At 39.2% G+C, this 21,919-nt stretch overlaps 1 protein-coding gene across 4 annotated transcripts in view; it reads right to left on the bottom strand.

Annotated features, from left to right (window-relative positions):
* Cep97 (centrosomal protein 97kDa) overlaps positions 1-21,919 on the bottom strand; it is a 255,616-nt gene that overhangs the window by 12,507 nt on the left and 221,190 nt on the right. For 2 of the 4 annotated variants that reach the window (XM_053774178.2, XM_070100200.1), the window contains exons 14-15: positions 17,544-17,776; positions 16,969-17,149 (exon numbers count right to left, since the gene is read on the bottom strand). The exons of 1 other annotated variant lie outside the window; for it this stretch is intronic. In XM_053774178.2, coding sequence (XP_053630153.1) covers positions 16,969-17,149; positions 17,544-17,776 — 414 coding nt within the window. The remainder of the gene's footprint in view (positions 1-16,968; positions 17,150-17,543; positions 17,777-21,919) is intronic. One more of the 4 variants, XM_070100248.1, reaches the window with a different exon arrangement.

Below are 21,919 nucleotides of genomic sequence, written 5' to 3'. Positions count from 1 at the left end.
AAGTTACTCCTTTTGCAACATTAGCATCTTTGATTTGTTCTTTCTTTGCCGGGATGGATGTAACTGTTGATTTATTCTTGCTGTACATCCTGGCAAGTTCCACCACCCTCATACCACTCAAACTTTTCTAGCACTTCACGCTTAAATTCCATGGTGTTTCTCTCTTTACTACAGGAACTTTCTTTGGAGCCATGGTTACTTATTTCACAGTTGCACTGCACAAATAACACAAACTACAGTGGGAAATAAGTGAAATGTTTGGATGTATGAGCAGAAGCTTCCTCAGCCACCGAGAGAGACAGCCAAATTGACACGCAAGTGGCCCCAGCTGGCGGATGGACGCATCCCAAATGGCTGATAACCGGGTGCTGAAAAAACGGCTGATCACTGAATTGGCTGATAACAGAACTGGCTGATGACCGGGGGTCCGCTGTACTAGGAAAATGATAGGATGGATAATGAGCCTTCAAAACAAAGGATGCCAAGTCAGTGATGATCCTCTTTCAGTCACTTGTTTTCTCTAAGCTGGAATATTGCTGTACACTAATGACCCCTTTCAGGGAAGGCAAAATTGCAGACCTGGAGAATATACAGAGAACTTTCACTGCATGTACAAATACAGTCAAGTACCTCAACTACTGGGAGAGCTTGAAATCCACTGATTTATACTCCTTGGAATGAAGGCGAGAAAGATGCGTCGTGAATTACACCTGAAAAATCCTAGATCTGGTCCCAAATCTGCACAAAAAAATCTCTCTCTACAAAAGCAAAAGACTCAGCAGGCAGTGTAACATCCAAGCAATGAAAAGCAGGGGTGCTGTGAGTGCACTAAGAGATAATACAATAAGTGTCAGGAGTCCAAGACTTTTCAACTGTCTCCCAGCATACATAAGGGGAATTACCAATAGACCCCTGACTGTCTTCAAGAGGAAATTGGACAGATACCTTAACCCCTTGACTGTCGCAACCTCAAATCCTGAGGTGTCTTCTGGTGTCACAAAAAAAAAAAAAGATAGAGAATCTTTTCCCGATTGTAATGATACCAAAAGAACGAAATCTGATGGAAAACTGACGGAATTACGCTCTCGAGAAGTTAGTGACATCGGCGATATCTACGAATCGGCGATTTCGCCCACTCTGAGCCCTAATTTCGGCTAATTCCATTGTTCCAGTCGACCAAACTCACAGCTATTTCTTTAGAGCTCCATTTCTTCTATCGAATGAGTACAAGAAACTGCCAATTTACCTATTTCAACTACCCAAGAATGTGGTCAGAAATTTGCAATTTGGCCAATTTCACGAAAATTAAAAAATATGACAATTTCAAAATAGGGTCCAGAATGAACAATGCAGACATTCCTGGCTCTAAAATAACATTTTCTTTGTTCATCAGTCATGTCTCCAGGCCCCTCTGATATTACTTTTGCTTTCTATTTTGAATTTTTATTCAAACAAAAAATAGAAGATTTACTGTCATGCAGACTACTGCAATACTGTAATAATTGTATAAATAATGTCAACCCATTCATGACTGCATATTAGAATGGCTACTTGGACATTTATTGCAAAATGACATCATTTGTTTACTTTTGAACATCGGCAAAAATCAAACATTTCCCCTACTTTGAGCTCCATTTCAAGGTTCTTTTCATAGTAAAATCAATCAAAATAGCCTCTATTTCTATAATATGTTTTCCATTCTATCAAATGAGACCAAGAAAACGAGAATACAACCATAAATACTTATACGAAAATAGACCACAAATTCGGCATTTTAATTAAAAAAAAAAAGTGGTCGGAGTTTTTTTTTTCTCATTATGCACTGCGTGCTGCAGAATTTTTTTTATATGGTGCACACTGACCACACAGATCCATTCTCTCACATGTGGGCCTACCAGCTTTCTCCTGCTTGATTTGAAGCCGCTAGAATTTATGAGTATATATACTTGAGTATATAATACTTGACGTGCTGTTGGAGTGTGAGCAAAGTAACATTTATGAAGGGATTCAGGGAAACCAGCAGGCCGGACTTGAGTCCTGGAGATGGGAAGTACAGTGCCTGCACTCTCAAGGAGGGGTGTTAATGTTGCAGTTTAAAAACTGTAGTGTAAAGCACCCTTCTGGCAAGACAGTGATGGAGTGAATGATGGTGAAAGTTTTTCTTTGTCGGGCCACCCTGCCTTGGTGGGAATCGGTGTGCTAATAAAATCAGTGTGTTAATAAAAAAAAAAAATATATATATATATATTGTTTTTTTTCAACAAGTTGGTCGTCTCCCACCGAGGCAGGGTGACCCAAAAAAGAAAGAAAATCCCCAAAAAGAAAATACTTTCATCATCATTCAACACTTTCACCACACTCACACATTATCACTGCTTTTGCAGAGGTGCTCAGAATACAACAGTTTAGAAGCATATACGTATAAAGATACACAACATATCCCTCCAAACTGCCAATATCCCAAACCTCTCCTTTAAAGTGCAGGCATTGTACTTCCCATTTCCAGGACTCAAGTCCGACTATAAGAAAATAACCGGTTTCCCTGAATCCCTTCACTAAATATTACCCTGCTCACACTCCAACAGATCGTCAGGTCCCAAGTATCATTCGTCTCCATTCACTCCTATCTAACACGCTCATGCACGCTTGCTGGAAGTCCAAGCCCCTCGCCCACAAAACCTCCTTTACCCCCTCTTTCCAACCCTTTCGAGGACGACCCCTACCCCTCTTTCCTTCCCCTATAGATTTATATGCTTTCCATGTCATTCTACTTTGATCCATTCTCTCTAAATGACCAAACCACCTCAACAACCCCTCTTCTGCCCTCTGACTAATGCTTTTATTAACTCCACACCTTCTCCTAATTTCCACACTCCGAATTTTCTGCATAATATTTACACCACACATTGCCCTTAGACAGGACATCTCCACTGCCTCCAACCGTCTCCTTGCTGCTGCATTTACCACCCAAGCTTCACATCCATATAAGAGTGTTGGTACTACTATACTTTCATACATTCCCTTCTTTGCCTCACTTTGACAATTTTCTTCTTCTTATTCTTTTTAGTAATCTTTACAGGAAAAGGGGTTACTAGCCCATTGTTCCGGCATTTTAGTTGACTTTTACAACACGCATGGCTTACGGAGGAAAGATTCTTATTCCACTTCCCCATGGATATAAAAGGAAAAGTAATAAGACCAAGAACTATTAAGATAAAATCAAAGAAAACTCAGATGAGTGTGTATAAACAAACATGTACATGTATGTGTAGTGTGACCTAAGTGTAAGTAGAAGTAGCAAGACGTACCTGTAATCTTGCATATTTATGAGACAGACAAAAGACAACAGCAATCCTACCATCATGTAAAACAATTACAGGCTTTCGTTTTACACTCACTTGGCAGGACGGTAGTACCTCCCTGGGTGGTTGCTGTCTACCTCGGTGGGAGACGGCCGACTTGTTGAAAAAAAAAAAAAAAAAAAAATATATATATATACAGTGGACCTCCGCTTAACGATCACCTCCAAATGCGACCAATTATGTAAGTGTATTTATGTAAGTGCGTTTGTACGTGTATGTTTGGGGGTCTGAAATGGACTAATCTACTTCACAATATTCCTTATGGGAAAAAATTCGGTCAATACTGGCACCTGAACATACTACTGGAATGAAAAAAGTTCGTTAACCGGGGGTCCACTGTGTGTGTATGTATATGTATGTATGTATGTATGTATGTATGTATGTATATATGTATGTATGTATGTATATATGTATGTATATATGTATGTATGTATATATATATATATATATATATATATATATATATATATATATATATATATCTATTTATATATGTCTGTATATATTTATGTATATATGTCTGTATATATTTATGTATATATATATATATATATATATATATATATATATATATATATATATATATATATATATATATATATATATATAAGAGAGAAGTGTAGAGGAGAGAGAGAGATTTTGGGAAATGTTGAGTGAATGCGTGGGGAGTTTTGAATCAAGTGTGAGAGTAATGGTGGTTGGGGATTTCAATGCTAAAGTGGGTAAAAATGTTATGGAAGGAGTAGTAGGTAAATTTGGGGTGCCAGGGGTAAATGTAAATGGGGAGCCTTTAATTGAGCTATGTGTAGAAAGAAATTTGGTAATAAGTAATACATATTTTATGAAAAAGAGGATAAATAAATATACAAGGTATGATGTAGCACGTAATGAAAGTAGTTTATTAGATTATGTATTGGTGGATAAAAGGTTGATGGGTAGGCTCCAGGATGTACATGTTTATAGAGGGGCAACTGATATATCGGATCATTATTTAGTTGTAGCTACAGTTAGAGTAAGAGGTAGATGGGAAAAGAGGAAGGTGGCAACAACAAGTAAGAGGGAGGTGAAAGTGTATAAACTAAGGGAGGAGGAAGTTCGGGTGAGATATAAGCGACTATTGGCAGAAAGGTGGGCTAGTGCAAAGATGAGTAGTGGGGGGGGGTTGAAGAGGGTTGGAATAGTTTTAAAAATGCAGTATTAGAATGTGGGGCAGAAGTTTGTGGTTATAGGAGGGTGGGGGCAGGAGGAAAGAGGAGTGATTGGTGGAATGATGAAGTAAAGGGTGTGATAAAAGAGAAAAAGGTAGCTTATGAGAGGTTTTTACAAAGCAGAAGTGTTATAAGAAGAGCAGAGTATATGGAGAGTAAAAGAAAGGTAAAGAGAGTGGTGAGAGAGTGCAAAAGGAGAGCAAATGATAGAGTGGGAGAGGCACTGTCAAGAAATTTTAATGAAAATAAGAAAAAATTTTGGAGTGAGTTAAACAAGTTAAGAAAGCCTAGGGAAAATATGGATTTGTCAGTTAAAAACAGAGTAGGGGAGTTAGATGGGGAGATGGAGGTATTGGGTAGATGGCGAGAATATTTTGAGGAACTTTTAAATGTTAAGGAAGAAACAGAGGCAGTAATTTCATGCACTGGTCAGGGAGGTATACCATCTTTTAGGAGTGAAGAAGAGCAGAATGTAAGTGTGGGGGAGGTACGTGAGGCATTACGTAAAATGAAAGGGGGTAAAGCAGCTGGAACTGATGGGATCATGACAGAAATGTTAAAAGCAGGGGGGGATATAGTGTTGGAGTGGTTGGTACTTTTGTTTAATAAATGTATGAAAGAGGGGAAGGTACCTAGGGATTGGCAGAGAGCATGTATAGTCCCTTTATATAAAGGGAAAGGGGACAAAAGAGACTGTAAAAATTATAGAGGAATAAGCTTACTGAGTATACCAGGCAAAGTGTACGGTAGGGTTATAATTGAAAGAATTAGAGGTAAGACAGAATGTAGGATTGCGGATGAGCAAGGAGGTTTTAGAGTGGGTAGGGGATGTGTAGATCAGGTGTTTACATTGAAGCATATATGTGAACAGTATTTAGATAAAGATAGGGAAGTTTTTATTGCATTTATGGATTTAGAAAAGGCATATGATAGAGTGGATAGAGGAGCAATGTGGCAGATGTTGCAAGTATATGGAATAGGTGGTAAGTTATTAAATGCTGTAAAGAGTTTTTATGAGGATAGTGAGGCTCAGGTTAGGGTGTGTAGAAGAGAGGGAGACTACTTCCCGGTAAAAGTAGGTCTTAGACAGGGATGTGTAATGTCACCATGGTTGTTTAATATATTTATAGATGGGGTTGTAAAGGAAGTAAATGCTAGGGTGTTTGGGAGAGGGGTGGGATTAAATTATGGGGAATCAAATTCAAAATGGGAATTGGCACAGTTACTTTTTGCTGATGATACTGTGCTTATGGGAGATTCTAAAGAAAAATTGCAAAGGTTAGTGGATGAGTTTGGGAATGTGTGTAAAGGTAGAAAGTTGAAAGTGAACATAGAAAAGAGTAAGGTGATGAGGGTGTCAAATGATTTAGATAAAGAAAAATTGGATATCAAATTGGGGAGGAGGAGTATAGAAGAAGTGAATGTTTTCAGATACTTGGGAGTTGACGTGTCGGCGGATGAATTTATGAAGGATGAGGTTAATCATAGAATTGATGAGGGAAAAAAGGTGAGTGGTGCGTTGAGGTATATGTGGAGTCAAAAAACGTTATCTATGGAGGCAAAGAAGGGAATGTATGAAAGTATAGTAGTACCAACACTCTTATATGGGTGTGAAGCTTGGGTGGTAAATGCAGCAGCGAGGAGACGGTTGGAGGCAGTGGAGATGTCCTGTTTAAGGGCAATGTGTGGTGTAAATATTATGCAGAAAATTCGGAGTGTGGAAATTAGGAGAAGGTGTGGAGTTAATAAAAGTATTAGTCAGAGGGCAGAAGAGGGGTTGTTGAGGTGGTTTGGTCATTTAGAGAGAATGGATCAAAGTAGAATGACATGGAAAGCATATAAATCTATAGGGGAAGGAAGGCGGGGTAGGGGTCGTCCTCGAAAGGGTTGGAGAGAGGGGGTAAAGGAGGTTTTGTGGGTAAGGGGCTTGGACTTCCAGCAAGCGTGCGTGAGCGTGTTAGATAGGAGTGAATGGAGACGAATGATACTTGGGACCTGACGATCTGTTGGAGTGTGAGTAGGGTAATATTTAGTGAAGGGATTCAGGGAAACCAGTTATTTTCATATAGTCGGACTTGAGTCCTGGAAATGGGAAGTACAATGCCTGCACTTTAAAGGAGGGGTTTGGGATATTGGCAGTTTGGAGGGATATGTTGTGTATCTCTATACGTATATGCTTCTAAACTGTTGTATTCTGAGCACCTCTGCAAAAGCAGTGATAATGTGTGAGTGTGGTGAAAGTGTTGAATGATGATGAAAGTATTTTCTTTTTGGGGATTTTCTTTCTTTTTTTTTGGGTCACCCTGCCTCGGTGGGAGACGACCGACTTGTTAAAAAAAAAAGAAAAAAAAAAAAAAAAATATATATATATATATATATATATATATATATATATATATATATGTCAAAAATGGTGGCTCGTAAGACGTATATATACAACCAAAACAGTCAAAGGGTTAAGTTAGTATACCTAACCAGCCAGGCAGTGGTTCATATGTTGAATTGCGTGCAGCCAGCAGTAACTACCTGATTGATCAAGCCTTAATCTACTATGAGGCCTGGTCTTGGACCAGGCCACAGGGGCATTGACCCATGGAACACCCTTCAGGTAGATATACTGTACTGAGGGGCCCAGCTCATGCTGCTAGCCACATTTTTGTAATAATATTTTTTCTTTGCATTAACTTTCTGTTCCACTTCCCCATGGAGGTAAGAGGAAATAAACAAGAACAAGAACTAGAAAGAAAATAGAAGAAAACCCAGACGGGTATGTATATATATATGCTTGTACATGTATGTGTAGAGTGACCTAAGTGCAAGTAGAAGTAGCAAGACATACCTGAAATCTTGCATGTTTATGAGACAGACAAAAGACACCAGCAATCCTACCATCATGTAAAACAATTACAGGCTTTCGTTGTACACTCACTTGGCAGGACGGTAGTACCTCCTTGGGCGGTTGCTGTTTACCAACCTACTACCTAGGATTATATGTATTTCTTACTTTCAACACACCGGCCGTATCCCACCGAGGCAGGATGGACCAAAAGGAAAAACTAAAGTTTCTCCTTTTACATTTAGTAATATATACAGGGACGGGGTTACTAGCCCCTTGGTCCTGGCATTTTAGTCGCCTCTTACAACACGCACGGCTTATGGAGGAAGAATTCTGTTCCACTTCCCCATGGAGGTAAGAGGAAATAAACAAGAACAAGAGCTAGAAAGAAAATAGAAGAAAACCCAGAGGGGTGTGTATATACATATGCCTGTACATCTATGTGCAGTGTGACCTAAGTGCAACTAGAAGTAGCAAGACGTACCTGAAATCTTGCATGTTTATGAGACAGACAAAAGACACCAGCAATCCTACCATCATGTAAAACAATTACAGGCATTTGTTGTACACTCACTTGGCAGGACGGTAGTACCTCCCTGGGCAGTTGCTGTTTACCAACCTACTACCTAGTATTAAATGTTTTTTTTTTTCAACAAACCGACCGTATTCCACCAAGGCAGGGTGGCCCAAAAAGAAAAACGAAAGTTTCTCTTTTTAAATTAAGTATATTATTCGGGAGAAGGAGTTACTAGCCCCTTGCTCCTGGCATTTTAGTCGCCTCTTACAACACGCATGGCTTACGGAGGAAGAATTCAGTTCCACTTCCCCATGGAGATAAGAGGAAATAAAACAAGAACAAGAACTAGAAAGAAAATAGAAGAAAACCCAGAGGGGTGTGTATATACATATGCTTGTACATGTATGTGTAGTGTGACCTAAGTGCAAGTAGAAATAGCAAGACGTACCTAATATCTTGCATGTTTATGAGACAGACAAAAGACACCAGCAATCCTACCATCATGTAAAACAATTACAGGCTTTCGTTGTACACTCACCTGGCAGGACGGTATTACCTCCCTGGGCGGTTGCTGTTTACCAACCCACTATCTAGTATTAAATGTATTTTTTTCTTTTTTTTCTTTTAACACACCGGCCGTATCCCACCGAGGCGGGGTGGCCCAAAAGGAAAAACAGAAGTTTCTCCTTTTACATTTAGTAATATATACAGGAGAAGGGGTTACTAGCCCCTTGCTCCTGGCATTTTAGTCGCCTCTTACAACACGCATGGCTTACGGAGGAAGAATTCTGTTCCACTTCCCCATGGAGGTAAGAGGAAATAAACAAGAACAAGAACTAGTAAGAAAATAGAAGAAAACCCAGAGGGGTGTGTATGTATATGCTTGTACATATATGTGTAGTGTGACCTAAGTGTAAGTAGAAGTAGCAAGACGTACCTGAAACCTTGTGTGTTTGTGAGACAGAAAAATGGACACCAGCAAACCTACCATCATGTAAAACAATTACAGGCTTTCGTTGTACACTCACTAGGCAGGACGGTAGTACCTCCCTGGGGGGTTGCTGTTTACCAACCTACTACCTAGTATTAAATGTATTTATCTTTGTTATATGTTCATTTGGAATTGGTGTGGTAGGTTCAAGATTATTTTGTACAATTTTGTAAGGAAACTATGGCTTTTATTACAAAGATACAGGTACCATCCGACTTACAACTGAGTTCGGTTCCGACCAACCAGTCGTAAGTTGAAATGGACATAAGTTGAATCTTACTACTGAATATCAACATCACATTTTTGTAATGACTTTATTTTATTGTTTTATTTTGATAATTCATTTTTTACTTTACTTTTTATGCTGTTAGTACTGTATTTTATACTGTAAGGTTTAGGAAAAACACTGTACAACACAAGCAGTTGTTTATTTCCCAAAAATTTGGCAAACAAAACACGGTCGTAAGTCGAATGGTCATATGTCGAGCAGGTTGTAACTCAGATGGTAGGTGTATTCACATATGAATGTGTCCACTGAGCAACCTCAGCTACTTCAAACTCAACTCAAATTCTTCAAATGCCTTCATTAACCCTTTGAGGGTCGAGAGGCCCTCTCCGAAACTCGTTCTCAGGGTCGGCCAAATTTCAAAAAAAAAAAAAATTATTTTTTCTTATGAAAAAATAGAGTTTTTTTTTCTAAACATTATAGGATAAACAAAAAAAATTTACCATCAATACTTACGGAGATATGGATGCATGAAGTTTGCAGAAAATGAGCCGCGTATGGCAACAGCGGCGATTGCCGCTCACCCGGTAAACTTTGATTTACTTGTATTTGAAGGTTTGTTGTTTTTTTCACTATTTTATTTTTTCACATAACTTATGTGGCCTATGAGACCAAAGTAAGGTGCAATGTACATATATACACTCGTTGTATACAACACAATAAGCACACAAACATAATTATCAGGTACAAAACTTGTTTACAAAAACAAACAATGTTTATTATTATTGTTCTATAATATATATACCAATATACAGTCACTAAACATATTCCTATTAGTTCTGCAGCTTGTGGAACTCTGAAACATGGTGTCATTCACAATGGTGTTTTATCTTTCTCCCTCATTCTATCTCTTTCAATCTGTCTCTCTCTTTCTATCTGTCTGTCTATCTCTGTCTCACAGGTACACATAAATACAAGTATATATAGTATAAATTACCTAGGATAACCCAAGAAATCCAGACAAAGTGCTATACTCTGCTTGAAGATGTGAGTAAAAGTGATGACACAGTCTTGTGGCTCTCTGAGACAGAGAGCTAGATGGATAGACAGATAGACAGGGAGCTTGACAGACAGACAAATAGACAGACAGAAATGTTAGTGTACCAGTACCAGTGTACTAGTGTTCCACCCTCCTCCTCCTCTTCTTCCTCTTCCTCCTCTTCTTCCTCTTCCTCCTCTTCCCCCTAATCTTCCTCCTATTCCTCTTCCTCCTCCTCTTCCTCTTATTCCTCTTCCTCCTCTTCCTCCAACTCCTCTTCTTCCTCCTCCTCTTCTTCCTCTTCCTCCTCTTCTTCCTCTTCCTCCTCTTCCCCCTAATCTTCCTCCTACTATTCCTCTTCCTCCTCCTCTTCCTCTTATTCCTCTTCCTCCTCTTCCTCCTCCTCCTCTTCTTCCTCCTCCTCTTCTTCCTCTTCCTCCTTCTCCTTCTCGTCCATAGTGTAAATTACAAGGAGTCAGCAGCTGTCAAAGTGACATATTGGCTCATTAGTCTTTCCCCCTCCGGCCTGTCAAAACAATGGGGTCGGATGCTGCTTCCCCTCCTCCATTCTATCTAATTATCTTTCTCCCTCATTCTATCTGTCTGTCTATCTCTGTCTCACAGGTACACATAAATACAAGTATACATAGTATAAATTACCTAGGATAACCCAAGAAACCCAGACAAAGTGCTATACTCTGCAAGATGTGAGTAAAATTGATGACGCAGTCTTGTGGCTCTCTGAGACAGAGAGCTAGATGGATAGACAGGGAGCTTGACAGACAGGCAAATAGACAGACAGAAATGTTAGTATACCAGCAAAAACAAAGGGAGGGTGATGTTCATCTTATCTTTTGGCATCAGCTCTACCCTCAATTACCCTCATCAAACGTCAGCACTTATCAGATGTTATCTCCCCTTATCTTGTTACTGTCATGGGTGAACATTTATTATTACATATTATTATTATTACCTATTATTATTATTATGTATTATTATTATGTATTATTATTATTATGTATTATTATTATGTATTATTGTTATCATTACGTATTCTTCTTCTTCTTCCTCCTCCTCCTCTTCCTCTTCCTCCTCCTCCTCCTCCTCCTCCTCCTCCTCCTCCTCCTCCTCTTCTTCCTCCTCTTCTTCTTCCTCCTCTTCTTCTTCTTCCTCCTCTTCTTCTTCTTCCTCCTCTTCTTCTTCTTCCTCCTCCTCTTCTTCTTCCTCCTCCTCCTCCTCCTCCTCTGCCTCCTCCTCCTCCTCTGCCTCCTCCTCCTCTTGCCTCCTCCTCCTCTTGCCTCCTCCTCCTCTGCCTCCTCCTCCTCCTCCATTCTTGGAACAAGTTTGAAGAGCTTGTAGTTCATAATCACTATCATTATCATCACCAATGCTCACATCTGAGTCTGGGACATTCTGGTACAACTGAACGACGGCCCAGCACCAGAGGTGAAAGGCTGTGGGTTGTCTGGGTTTTCCTCACTATTACCCATATTATGGTCATTAGTTTCGGTCAAAACCTCACCAGAACCTTGAAACTCATGTTCACTGTCACTTCCATCTGTATTAGAACTGTCACTGGGGAACAAAAGTGTCCCAGTTCGCCGGGGAGTGAGGAAACCGCAGGGCACCGTGGAAATTGTGTACTATGATGGCATTCCCACAATGCACCACTGGGTCCCAGATTTTTTTCCTACTGCGCAGACCCATTCTCTCACATCTAGGCTTATCAGCCTTTTCCTGTGAGATTTGAGGCCGCTAGAATTTATGCGTACTAGTACGTCAAAAACCCCTACGCGTAAGACGTACTAGTACGACCAAAACCCTCAAAGGGTTAATGACTAACATGAGGCAAGTTATACTTTAGTAACCTTTGTCTATTACAATAGTAAGCAAAAAATCCTGGTTGAGAAATTTGGAGATGTTCAGGATGTAACCCTATTTTTCCCATGTGTTCTTTACTTTATTTAACTTCAATTTACGTAATGCACCAATTTTCAGGAACATGACCCAAGTGTTCTGAGAGGGCTTACTATAATTTAATGAGAATGTATGTTTTCTAAGACTCTGGTGCACTCTAAGCTTTCTGTATACAGTAGTGTATAATGGTTTTAAATGGGAAATTAAGTTCTGAGGGGAGTATTGACCATTACAAATAAAATACAGGTATACAATGTGTTTGCAAGAAGAGGACACATTGTATTTTACTATTCTCTCCCTCCCTCGGTGCATTTCTCACTAATTTCTCATATATTTTAGGTATAATCATAATCGCCGGGACCTTCAGAACATCTACACCTCCTTATTAGTTATAGTAAGGTTGATTTTTTACTGAATACAGTGGTACCTTGACTTATGAGTTCCCCAACATACGAGTTTTCTGAGTTACGAGCTGTCGCTCAGTTGATTTTTTGCTTTGAGTTGCGAGCCAAAATCTGAGTTACAAGCAAAAAAAAAAATATTTACTGAAAAAAATATTTTTTTTTTTTATTATCACACTGGCCGATTCCCACCAAGGCAGGGTGGCCCAAAAAAGAAAAACTTTCACCATCATTCACTCCATCACTGTCTTGCCAGAAGGGTGCTTTACACTACAGTTTTTAAACTGCAACATTAACACCCCTCCTTCAATATTTACTGAAAATGACATTTGGCAAGAAACCCAGCCAAAATGGCATGACAAAAGGTGGTTTTGGGACTTGGTACTTATAAAACAAGCCAACTGTAGAACAATAATTTTTTTACAATTCCTGTCAATATTATTGCATTTACTTCAATAATAAATGGTGGGCTTCATGAAATAAGTCAATAACTTACTTCTGAGATATTCATATATCACTGCACTAGTGATCTAGTGCAATTAGCCTCTCAAAAATTCTGTTTTCTCTTACCCAGGACCAAAGAACATATTATAGAAACGAGCAATAATGATTTTATATGCTCGGCCTGGGCTTGGATACTTCCGATACTACAGTCTATTTTATTCATTCTAGATTCTATATATCATGTTTTTATCTTACTTAGTGTTTATTATGTCATATTAGATCAATTCTAATAGATAAATAAGCTGTAGAGTTGATATAAGCGTTTTTTTTTTAACACACTGGCCGTTTCCCACCAAGGCAGGGTGGCCTGAAAAAGGAAAACTTTCGTCATCACTCACTACATCACTGTCTTGCCAGAGGCATGCTTACACTACAGTTATAAAACTGCAACATTAACATCTCTCCTTCAGAGTGCCGGGACTGTACTTCCCGTCTTCAGGAATCAAGTCCGGCCTGCCAGTTTCCCCGAATCCCTTCACTAAATACTACCCTGCTCACACTCCAACAGCTCGTCAGGTCCCAAATACTATTAGTCTCCAGTCACTCCTATCTAACATGCTCACGCAGGCTTGCTGGAAGTCCAAGCCCCTCGCACACAAAACCTCCTTTGCCCCCTCCCTCCAACCTTTCCTAGGCCGACCCCTACCCTGCCTTCCCTCCACTACCGATTGATAAACTTTCCAAGTCATTCTATTTCGTTCCATCCTCTCTACATATCCAAACCATCTCAATAACCCCTCCTTACCCCTCTGGATAATAGTTTTGGTAATCCCACACCTCCTCCTAATCACCAAACTATGGATTCTCTGCATTATATTTACACCCACACATTGCCCTGACATGACATCTCCACTGCCTCCAGGGTTCTCCTTGTTGCAACATTCACAACCCATGCCTCACACTCATACAAGAGTGTTGGTATAACTATACTCTCATACATTCCCCTCTTTGCTTTCATGGATAAAGTACTTTGTCTTCACAGACCCCTCAGTACACCACTCACCTTTTTCCCCTCGTTAATTCTATGATTCACCTCATTCTTCATAGACCCATCTGCTGACACATTCACTCCCAAATATCTGAACACATTCACCTCCTCCAAACTCTCTCCCTCCAATCTGATACCCAATCTTCCATTACCTAATTTTTTTTCCTCATCACCTTACTCTTTCCTATACATGTATTTACTTTTAATTTCCTTCTTTTACAAACCCTGCCAAACTCATCAACCGAACTCTGCAACTTCTCTTCAGAATCCCCCAAAAGCACAGTGTCATCAGCATTAGCTGATGACACTGCCCCTGGGGTGTTTTTTTAGGGGCTGGAACGGATTAATGGCATTTCAATTAACTTCAATGAGGAAAACTGGTTTGATATACGAGCAAATTGAGTTACGAGCTTAGTCACAGAACGAATTAAACTCGCAAGTCATTGTACCACTGTACTTAATAAAAAATATAAGAAATACCAATTTTGGGTTTTTCAAGTACTTTTGTTGATTTTTTCCCATTAATACAGGAGAATCAGGAATAAAGCTTACTGATTACGAATATTTCATTACTGTGATAATTACATAAACTCTGAGCCAATACTGCGCTATATTCTAAAGAGATGCAGCAGTCAATTTGCATATATTGTAGTAGGAGAGAATAAATATTAAGTAAAATATGTCTGGAATTATTTTTTTTTTTTTCAACAAGTCGGCCGTCTCCCACCGAAGCAGGGTGACCTACACAGCAGGAACTGTACTATGTGAAAGAGTGCAAAAGGAGAGCAGATGACAGAGTAGGAAGAAATTTTGTCAAGAAATTTTGATGAAAATAAGAAAAATTTTTGGAGTGAGATAAACAAGTAAAGAAAGCCTAGGGAACGAATGGATTTGTTGGTTAAAAACAGAGTAGGGGAGTTAGCAGATGGGGAGCTGGAGGAATTGAGTAGATGGCGGGAATATTTTGAGGAACTTTTAAATGTCGATGAAAAAAGGGAGGCGGTAATTTCATGCACTAGCACGGGAGGTATAACATCTTTTAGGAATGAAGAAGAGCAGGATGTGAGTGTGGGGGAGGCGTGTGAGGCATTACGTAGAATGAAAGGGGGTAAAGCAGCTGGAACTGACGAGATCATGACAGAAATGTTAAAAGCAGGGGGGGGGGGACAAAGTGCTGGAGTGGTTGGTATTTTTGTTTAATAAATGTATGAAAGAGGGGAAGGTACCTAGGGATTGGCGGAGAGCGTGTAGAGTCCCTTTATATAAAGGGATGGGGGACAAAAGAGATTGTAAAAATTATACAGGAATAAGTTTACTGAGTATACCAGGAAAAGTGTACGGTAGGGTTATTATTGAAAGAATTAGAGGTAAGACAGAATGTTGAATTGTGGATGAGCAAGGAAGTTTCAGAGTGGGTAGGGGATGTGCAGATCAAGTGTTTACATTGAAGCATATATGTGAGAAGTATTTAGATAAAGGTAGGGAAGTTTTTATTGCATTTATGGATTTAGAAAAGGCATATGATAGAGTGGATAGGGAAGCAATGTGGCAGATTTTGCAAGTACACGTACATATGGAATAGGTGGTAAGTTACTAAATGCTGTAAAGAGTTTTTATGAGGATAGTGAGGCTCAGGTTAGGGTGTGTAGAAGAGAGGGAGACTACTTCCCGGTAAAAGTAGGTCTTAGACAGGGATGTGTAATGTCACCATGGTTGTTTAATATATTTATAGATGGGGTTGTAAAAGAAGTAAATGCTAGGGTGTTCGGGAGAGGGGTGGGATTAAATTATGGGGAATTAAATACAAAATGGGAAGTGACACAGTTACTTTTTGCTGATTATACTGTGCTTATGGGAGATTCTAAAGAAAAATTGCAAAGGTTAGTGGACGAATTTGGGAGTGTGTGTAAAGGTAGAAAGTTGAAAGTGAACATAGAAAACAGTAAGGCAATGGGAGTATCAAATGCTTTAAAGAAAAATTGGATATCAAATTGGGGAGGAGTATGGAAGAAATGAATGTTTTCAGATATTTGGGAGTTGACGTGTCAGCGGATGGATTTATGAAGGATGAGGTTAATCATAGAATTGATGAAGGAAAAAAGGTGAGTGGAGCACTGAGGTATATGTGGAGGCAAAAAATGTTATCTATGGAGGCAAAGAAGGGAATGTATGAAAGTATAGTAGTACCAACACTCTTATATGGGTGAGAAGCTTGGGTTGTAAATGCTGCAGCGAGGAGGCGGTTGGAGGCAGTGGAGATGTCCTGTCTAAGGGCAATGTGTGGTGTAAATATTATGCAGAAAACTCGGAGTGTGGAAATTAGGAGAAGGTGTGGAGTTAATAAAAATATTAGTCAGAGGGCTGAAGAGGGGTTGTTGAGGTGGTTTGGTCATTTAGAGAGAATGGATCAAAGTAGAATGACATGGAGAGCATATAAATCTGTAGGGAAAGGAAGGCGGGGTAGAGGTTGTCCTCAAAAAGGTTGGAGGGAGGGGGTAAAGGAGGTGTTATGGGCGGGGGGTTTGGACTTCCAGCAAGCGTGTTAGATAGGAGTGAATGAAGACAAATGGTATTTGGGACCTGACGAGCTGTTGGAGTGTGAGCAGGGTAATAATTAGTGAAGGGATTCAAGGAAACCGGTTATTTTATATAACTGGACTTGAGTCGTGGAAATGAGAAATACAATGCCTGCACTCTAAAGGAGGGGTTTGGGATATTGGCAGTTTGGAGGGATATATTGTGTATTTTTATACATATATACTTCTAAACTGTTGTATTCTGGGCACCTCTGCAAAAACAGTGATTATGTGTGAGTGAGGTGAACGTGTTGAATGATGAAAGTATTTTCTTTTTTGAGGATTTTCTTTCTTTTTGGGTCACCCTGCCTCGGTGGGAAACGGCTGACTTGTTGAAAAAAAAAAAAATATATATATATATAAAAAAGGAAATGCACATATGGATCAAGAAGAAACATCTTACTTGATATGTTGCTCAGCTCTTGAGTGTCTTATATCATCTCTGATTTTTGCAGCATTAGGATCATTGTTGCGTGTTTGGTAGCCTCGCCAATGTTTCTGTAAGGTGATGGCTGCTTGAGCTTTTGTCAGATCTGAAGTACTGCTGCCACTACTACTGTTGCTTGAGCGTCGGCGGACATCCACTGTAGTTAAGGAGTTCTATATGACTAGTGTTCATGTTTTACTAGAACTTAATGTATTTATATTTAACTTTCATGAACAAAATTTTCTCATCTCCTCATTGCATAAAGGCAAATACGATTGGAGGGCTCTTTTTAGGGATAATTACCAGTCATCAATTAATTTCTTTAAGAATAATGTTCTTTAAGGAAAATGACATTTGTAGAAGTATTTTACAAACACTGGCAATATTACAATCCTTTCAGTATATTACCAGACATCAATCAATTTCTTTAAGAAAACAATAGTGTTCTTTAAAGAAAAAAAAAAAAAGACATTTGTAGATGTACTTTACAAAACCTGACAGTATTACAATCCTTTCAATATACTGTATACAGCAAGATTATATCAACTTACTATTATCAGAACTTCTAACTGGAGCACCATTTCTATATTTCTCTGGGTCATAAGCATGAGATGAGTGCACAGGATCTCTACCACGTTTTTCTGTCTGCTTCCTTTCAGCAGCAATACTCTTAATTGTTTGCAGTTTGGAGACAGACATTTCTGAGTCTGTATTATCTGAGTCAGCATCTGAATACCCATGATGTGGTGAAGCAACTTTCTTCTTAGCTGAGTTTGATCTTCTGCTGAGAGAGCAGTTTACACAATATCAATCAGCATAAAAAATTTCTGCTCTTCCTTACTACTTTTAGTACACAAAACAACAATATCAATCTTTACCTTCGAAAATCAACGAGAGCCAATGCATGGAAGAACAAAAAACTACTTTTTTGTGTAATATTCAATAAACCACTTGAAATACTTCCTAAACAACAATTTTATAACCTCCCTACCAATTTCAAGCTCGGTTCATATCTGTTTTTTACTGAATGTATACTTTTAATGAGAGAGATACAACCCCACAACAACAGCCATTTGAAAACAATTTGTGTTATAGTAGCTGACAGGGAAAATAATTAGTCTTCATGGCTCATCGAACTCTACACAGAAAGCAGTTTTCCATTCGTATAATTGCTATATTCTGATCAACCTCTAAGAATCTTATCATCAGTACCCTATGAACAGTGAAATATATTAAATTATAAACCTTAGTTCTGATACAGAAAACTCAAACAGGGAATTTCATAAACCACTGAGCATAATCTCAACAGCCAGGATGCAAGTATAGGATATCTCTTACTACAAACCCTGAACAAGGCCCTACATCATGAGGGCAGGGATGGCATTAATGATTATCTCCCTGGTAGCACTGCAAGTACAATATAGTAATTTCCAGGTTCAGCAAACTGAAACATCCTTGGATAATTACAGACAAATACTTAACTCCCATGTATATCTGTAGAATACACCACTGTCAGGACTTAAAGAAACATCTGCATTAACCTGTGTGATCCACAGCTGGCTGTTTTGGTAAACACCACCTCTTGTTTATACAGATACAGGTTGTATTGCATCACAACTAAAGCATCATGTATAATCTGAGTCATCTTCAACCTTTTTCTCTGGTCCAGGTCATGTCAAAATCTGGAGCCCAGCTGATGACAAACTCATCTAGCCCACTTTAGGGAAGAGAAGCTAAAGTCATCAGTGTTTCCTAATACACCCTCTCCTCACTTAATGAAGAAGTTCTGTTCCTAAGACCTTGTCGTTAAACAAATTCGTAGCTAAATGAGGAGCATACTATAATGGTAGCGAGTTTGTGTCAACTATCTTTGATATTGTGTTAATGTCACCTTTGCACCATTTATAACATTCCTGGTATATTTTTAAAGGTTTATACAGCAGTATACTGTATACTGAAATAAACAGTACGGAGGAAATCAGCTCTAATATACATTATTTAGGTATGAATACTGGTCAGAGAGCCCGTCGTAAGTCCGAGGCATCAGTAAACGGGTATGTCGCTAAGTGAGGAGAGGATGTACATATACAGTAGACCCTCGCCTAACGATATTAATCCGTTCCTGAGAGCTCAACGTTAGTTGATATTATCATTAGCCGAATTAATTTTCCCCATAAGAAATAATGGAAATCAAATTAATCCGTTCATGACACCCCAAAGTATGAAAAAAAAAATTTTACCACATGAAAAATTAATTTTAATACACACAAACTGAAGAAGACATGTACAATTACATGACACTTACCTTTATTGAAGATCTGGTGATGATTGATGGGATGGGAGGAGGGGAGAGTGTGGATGGTGTTAATGTTTAGAAGGGGAATCCCCTTCCATTTGGACTTGAGGTGTCAAGTCCTTTTCCGGGGTTACTTCCCTTCTTTTAATGCCACTAGGACCAGCTTGAGAGTCACTGGACCTCTGTCGCACAACATATCTGTCCATAGAGCTCTGTACCTCCCGTTCCTTTAAGATTTGTCGAAAATGGGCCATAACATTGTCATTGTAATAGTCACCAGCACAGCTTGCAATAGCTGTGTTAGGGTGATTTTCATCCATAAAGGTTTGCAGTTCAACCCACATTGCACACATTTCCTTAATGTTTGAAGTAGGCACAATGGATTCCACAACTGGCATAGGCATCTCAGGGTTAACCCCAAACCCTTCAAAATCTTTCTTAATTTCCATACTAATTCTCACCCTTTTTATCACAGGGTTGACACTAGAAGCTTTCTAGTGGCCCATGGTGACTTATTTTGCAGGTGCCATCACTAAAAACGCTGTGATAATATGAAATGTTCTGATTGCATGTTTGGATGCGACCGCGGTGGCTGGCTTGTAAACACTGGCACCCACGGGACAAGTGAGGCACGCTCAGGCCACACGTGGACACGTCTCAAATGGAACGAATCGAGTTGGGCGAGTTTTTTAGTGCTAGCCGAGGCAAAATTTTTGCGTTAAAATGTATCGCTAGGCAGATTTAACGTTATGCAATGCATTCGTTAGGTGAGGGTCCACTGTACAAAGCTCAGATTATTCTATTCTGATACACAGAACACAAAGAGTAGTATTAAACAGAGCAAAACCCAGCATTAGAAAAATTAAAAGCTCGGTACCCCAATGTAGTCCTGGTAAGATAAGATAAGATAAGATTTCGTTCGGATTTTTAACCCCGGAGGGTTAGCCACCCAGGATAACCCAAGAAAGTCAGTGCGTCATCGAGGACTGTCTAACTTATTTCCATTGGGGTCCTTAATCTTGTCCCCCAGGATGCGACCCACACCAGTCGACTAACACCCAGGTACCTATTTGCTGCTAGGTGAACAGGACAATAGGTGTAAGGAAACGTGTCGGAATTTCCACCCGCCGGGAATCGAACCCGGGCCCTCCGTGTGTGAAGCGGGAGCTTTAGCCACCAGACCAACCAACAGACCAGCCAACATAGTTAAAAACCCCTCACTGCAGTTTTGTACCATCATTTGCAGATGTCAAAATGAGCATGAAAGTCACCTCAGTATAAGACACAAAAAATTGCAAGAAGATATAAGCAATGATGACAAGTTCCAACTGCTTAGATACTCAAAGAATGAAGAAATTACAAGTGACACTGGATGCAAAATGCAAGATCACCAATAGAACGAAAGGAATGCACGAAGGACTTGGGAACAATAATGTTAGCTAACCTTTTCTTTCAGGAACACGATAAGGCAAATGTCACAAAAGCCAGAAAAATGGAACAGATAATGAGAACATTCGAATAACTCATGCTCTGTTGCTTAGAGTATTGTACATTGTTGATGCTTCTGTTCAAGGCAGAAGAGATATCAGAACTGGAACAGATACAGAGATCATTTATGACTCACATACTCAATAAAGCATTTAAATTACTGGGAATGTCTCAAAGAGAGAGAGATACATGATACATGAAAGGTACTGGAGGTGTAGCAGTAAATCTACATACTGCCATGCCATAACATCCTGGAGTGAAAGATACAGAAAGAAAATGAAAAGCAAGGGGCACTGTATCCACAAGAAGAGAACACTGCATCAACGTTCATGGTCCCAGACTATTCAACATTCTATAAGAAGATATCAGAAACACTGCCAGAACTAGTATAAAAGTCGTTGAGAGAAAACTTAAGAAGTGCCAGATCAGCAGTAGGAAAACTCTTGAAATGCATCAAAGACATATCATGGGTAACGGCCAACTGCCTAGGCAGGGTAACCCAAAGGAAGGAAGGAAGGAAACACATTCACCATCATTTATTCAACTGAAGTCTTGCAAGAAGTACTATAATATTCCTTAGTGATAGTAGGTTTGAATACCTGTGAATTAACTAACATAGGTAGTAGGTTAGTAGACAGTAAAGGCCCAAGGAAGTGCTGACATCCTGTTACAAGTGTGAAATGGAATCTTATTAAATGTTTGCACTCAAGCAGGAGTACTGTTTTTTTTTCTTTTCCTCCCTCACAAATATTCAAGATGGATGGTAAATCTAACAAACTTCTATTATATTCACATTCAGTGTAGACTTAGTTTCTTATGTATTTCGAAAAAGTTATTCCTCCAATATTTCATTTCCAATTTAGGCCTGATCTAAGATGGGGCCATGGGGAGAATATCCTAAATTATTAAGTGTCCTATGTTGGTGTTTTGTGTCCTTAAAGTCTGTCAGAAAGAAAGAAAGAAAGAAGCCTACTTCACCAACGTACTGAAGAAGGCAAGAGAAGCACGGGAATTAAGAGTAAATACCAGAAATCTGGATGGAAGAAGAGGTATAAACCTGACTGCTAGACAGTATATTAGTGTGAAGAAATGTATGCTTAATATAAATAAGGTTGAAAGACATTATTAGGACATTATATTTTA

This window comes from Cherax quadricarinatus, chromosome 1 (genome assembly GCF_038502225.1).
Source record: "Cherax quadricarinatus isolate ZL_2023a chromosome 1, ASM3850222v1, whole genome shotgun sequence".
Classification (NCBI taxonomy): domain Eukaryota; kingdom Metazoa; phylum Arthropoda; class Malacostraca; order Decapoda; family Parastacidae; genus Cherax; species Cherax quadricarinatus.
Note: the sequence above shows the minus strand (reverse complement) of the source record. Positions and strands in the feature narration are given on the sequence as shown.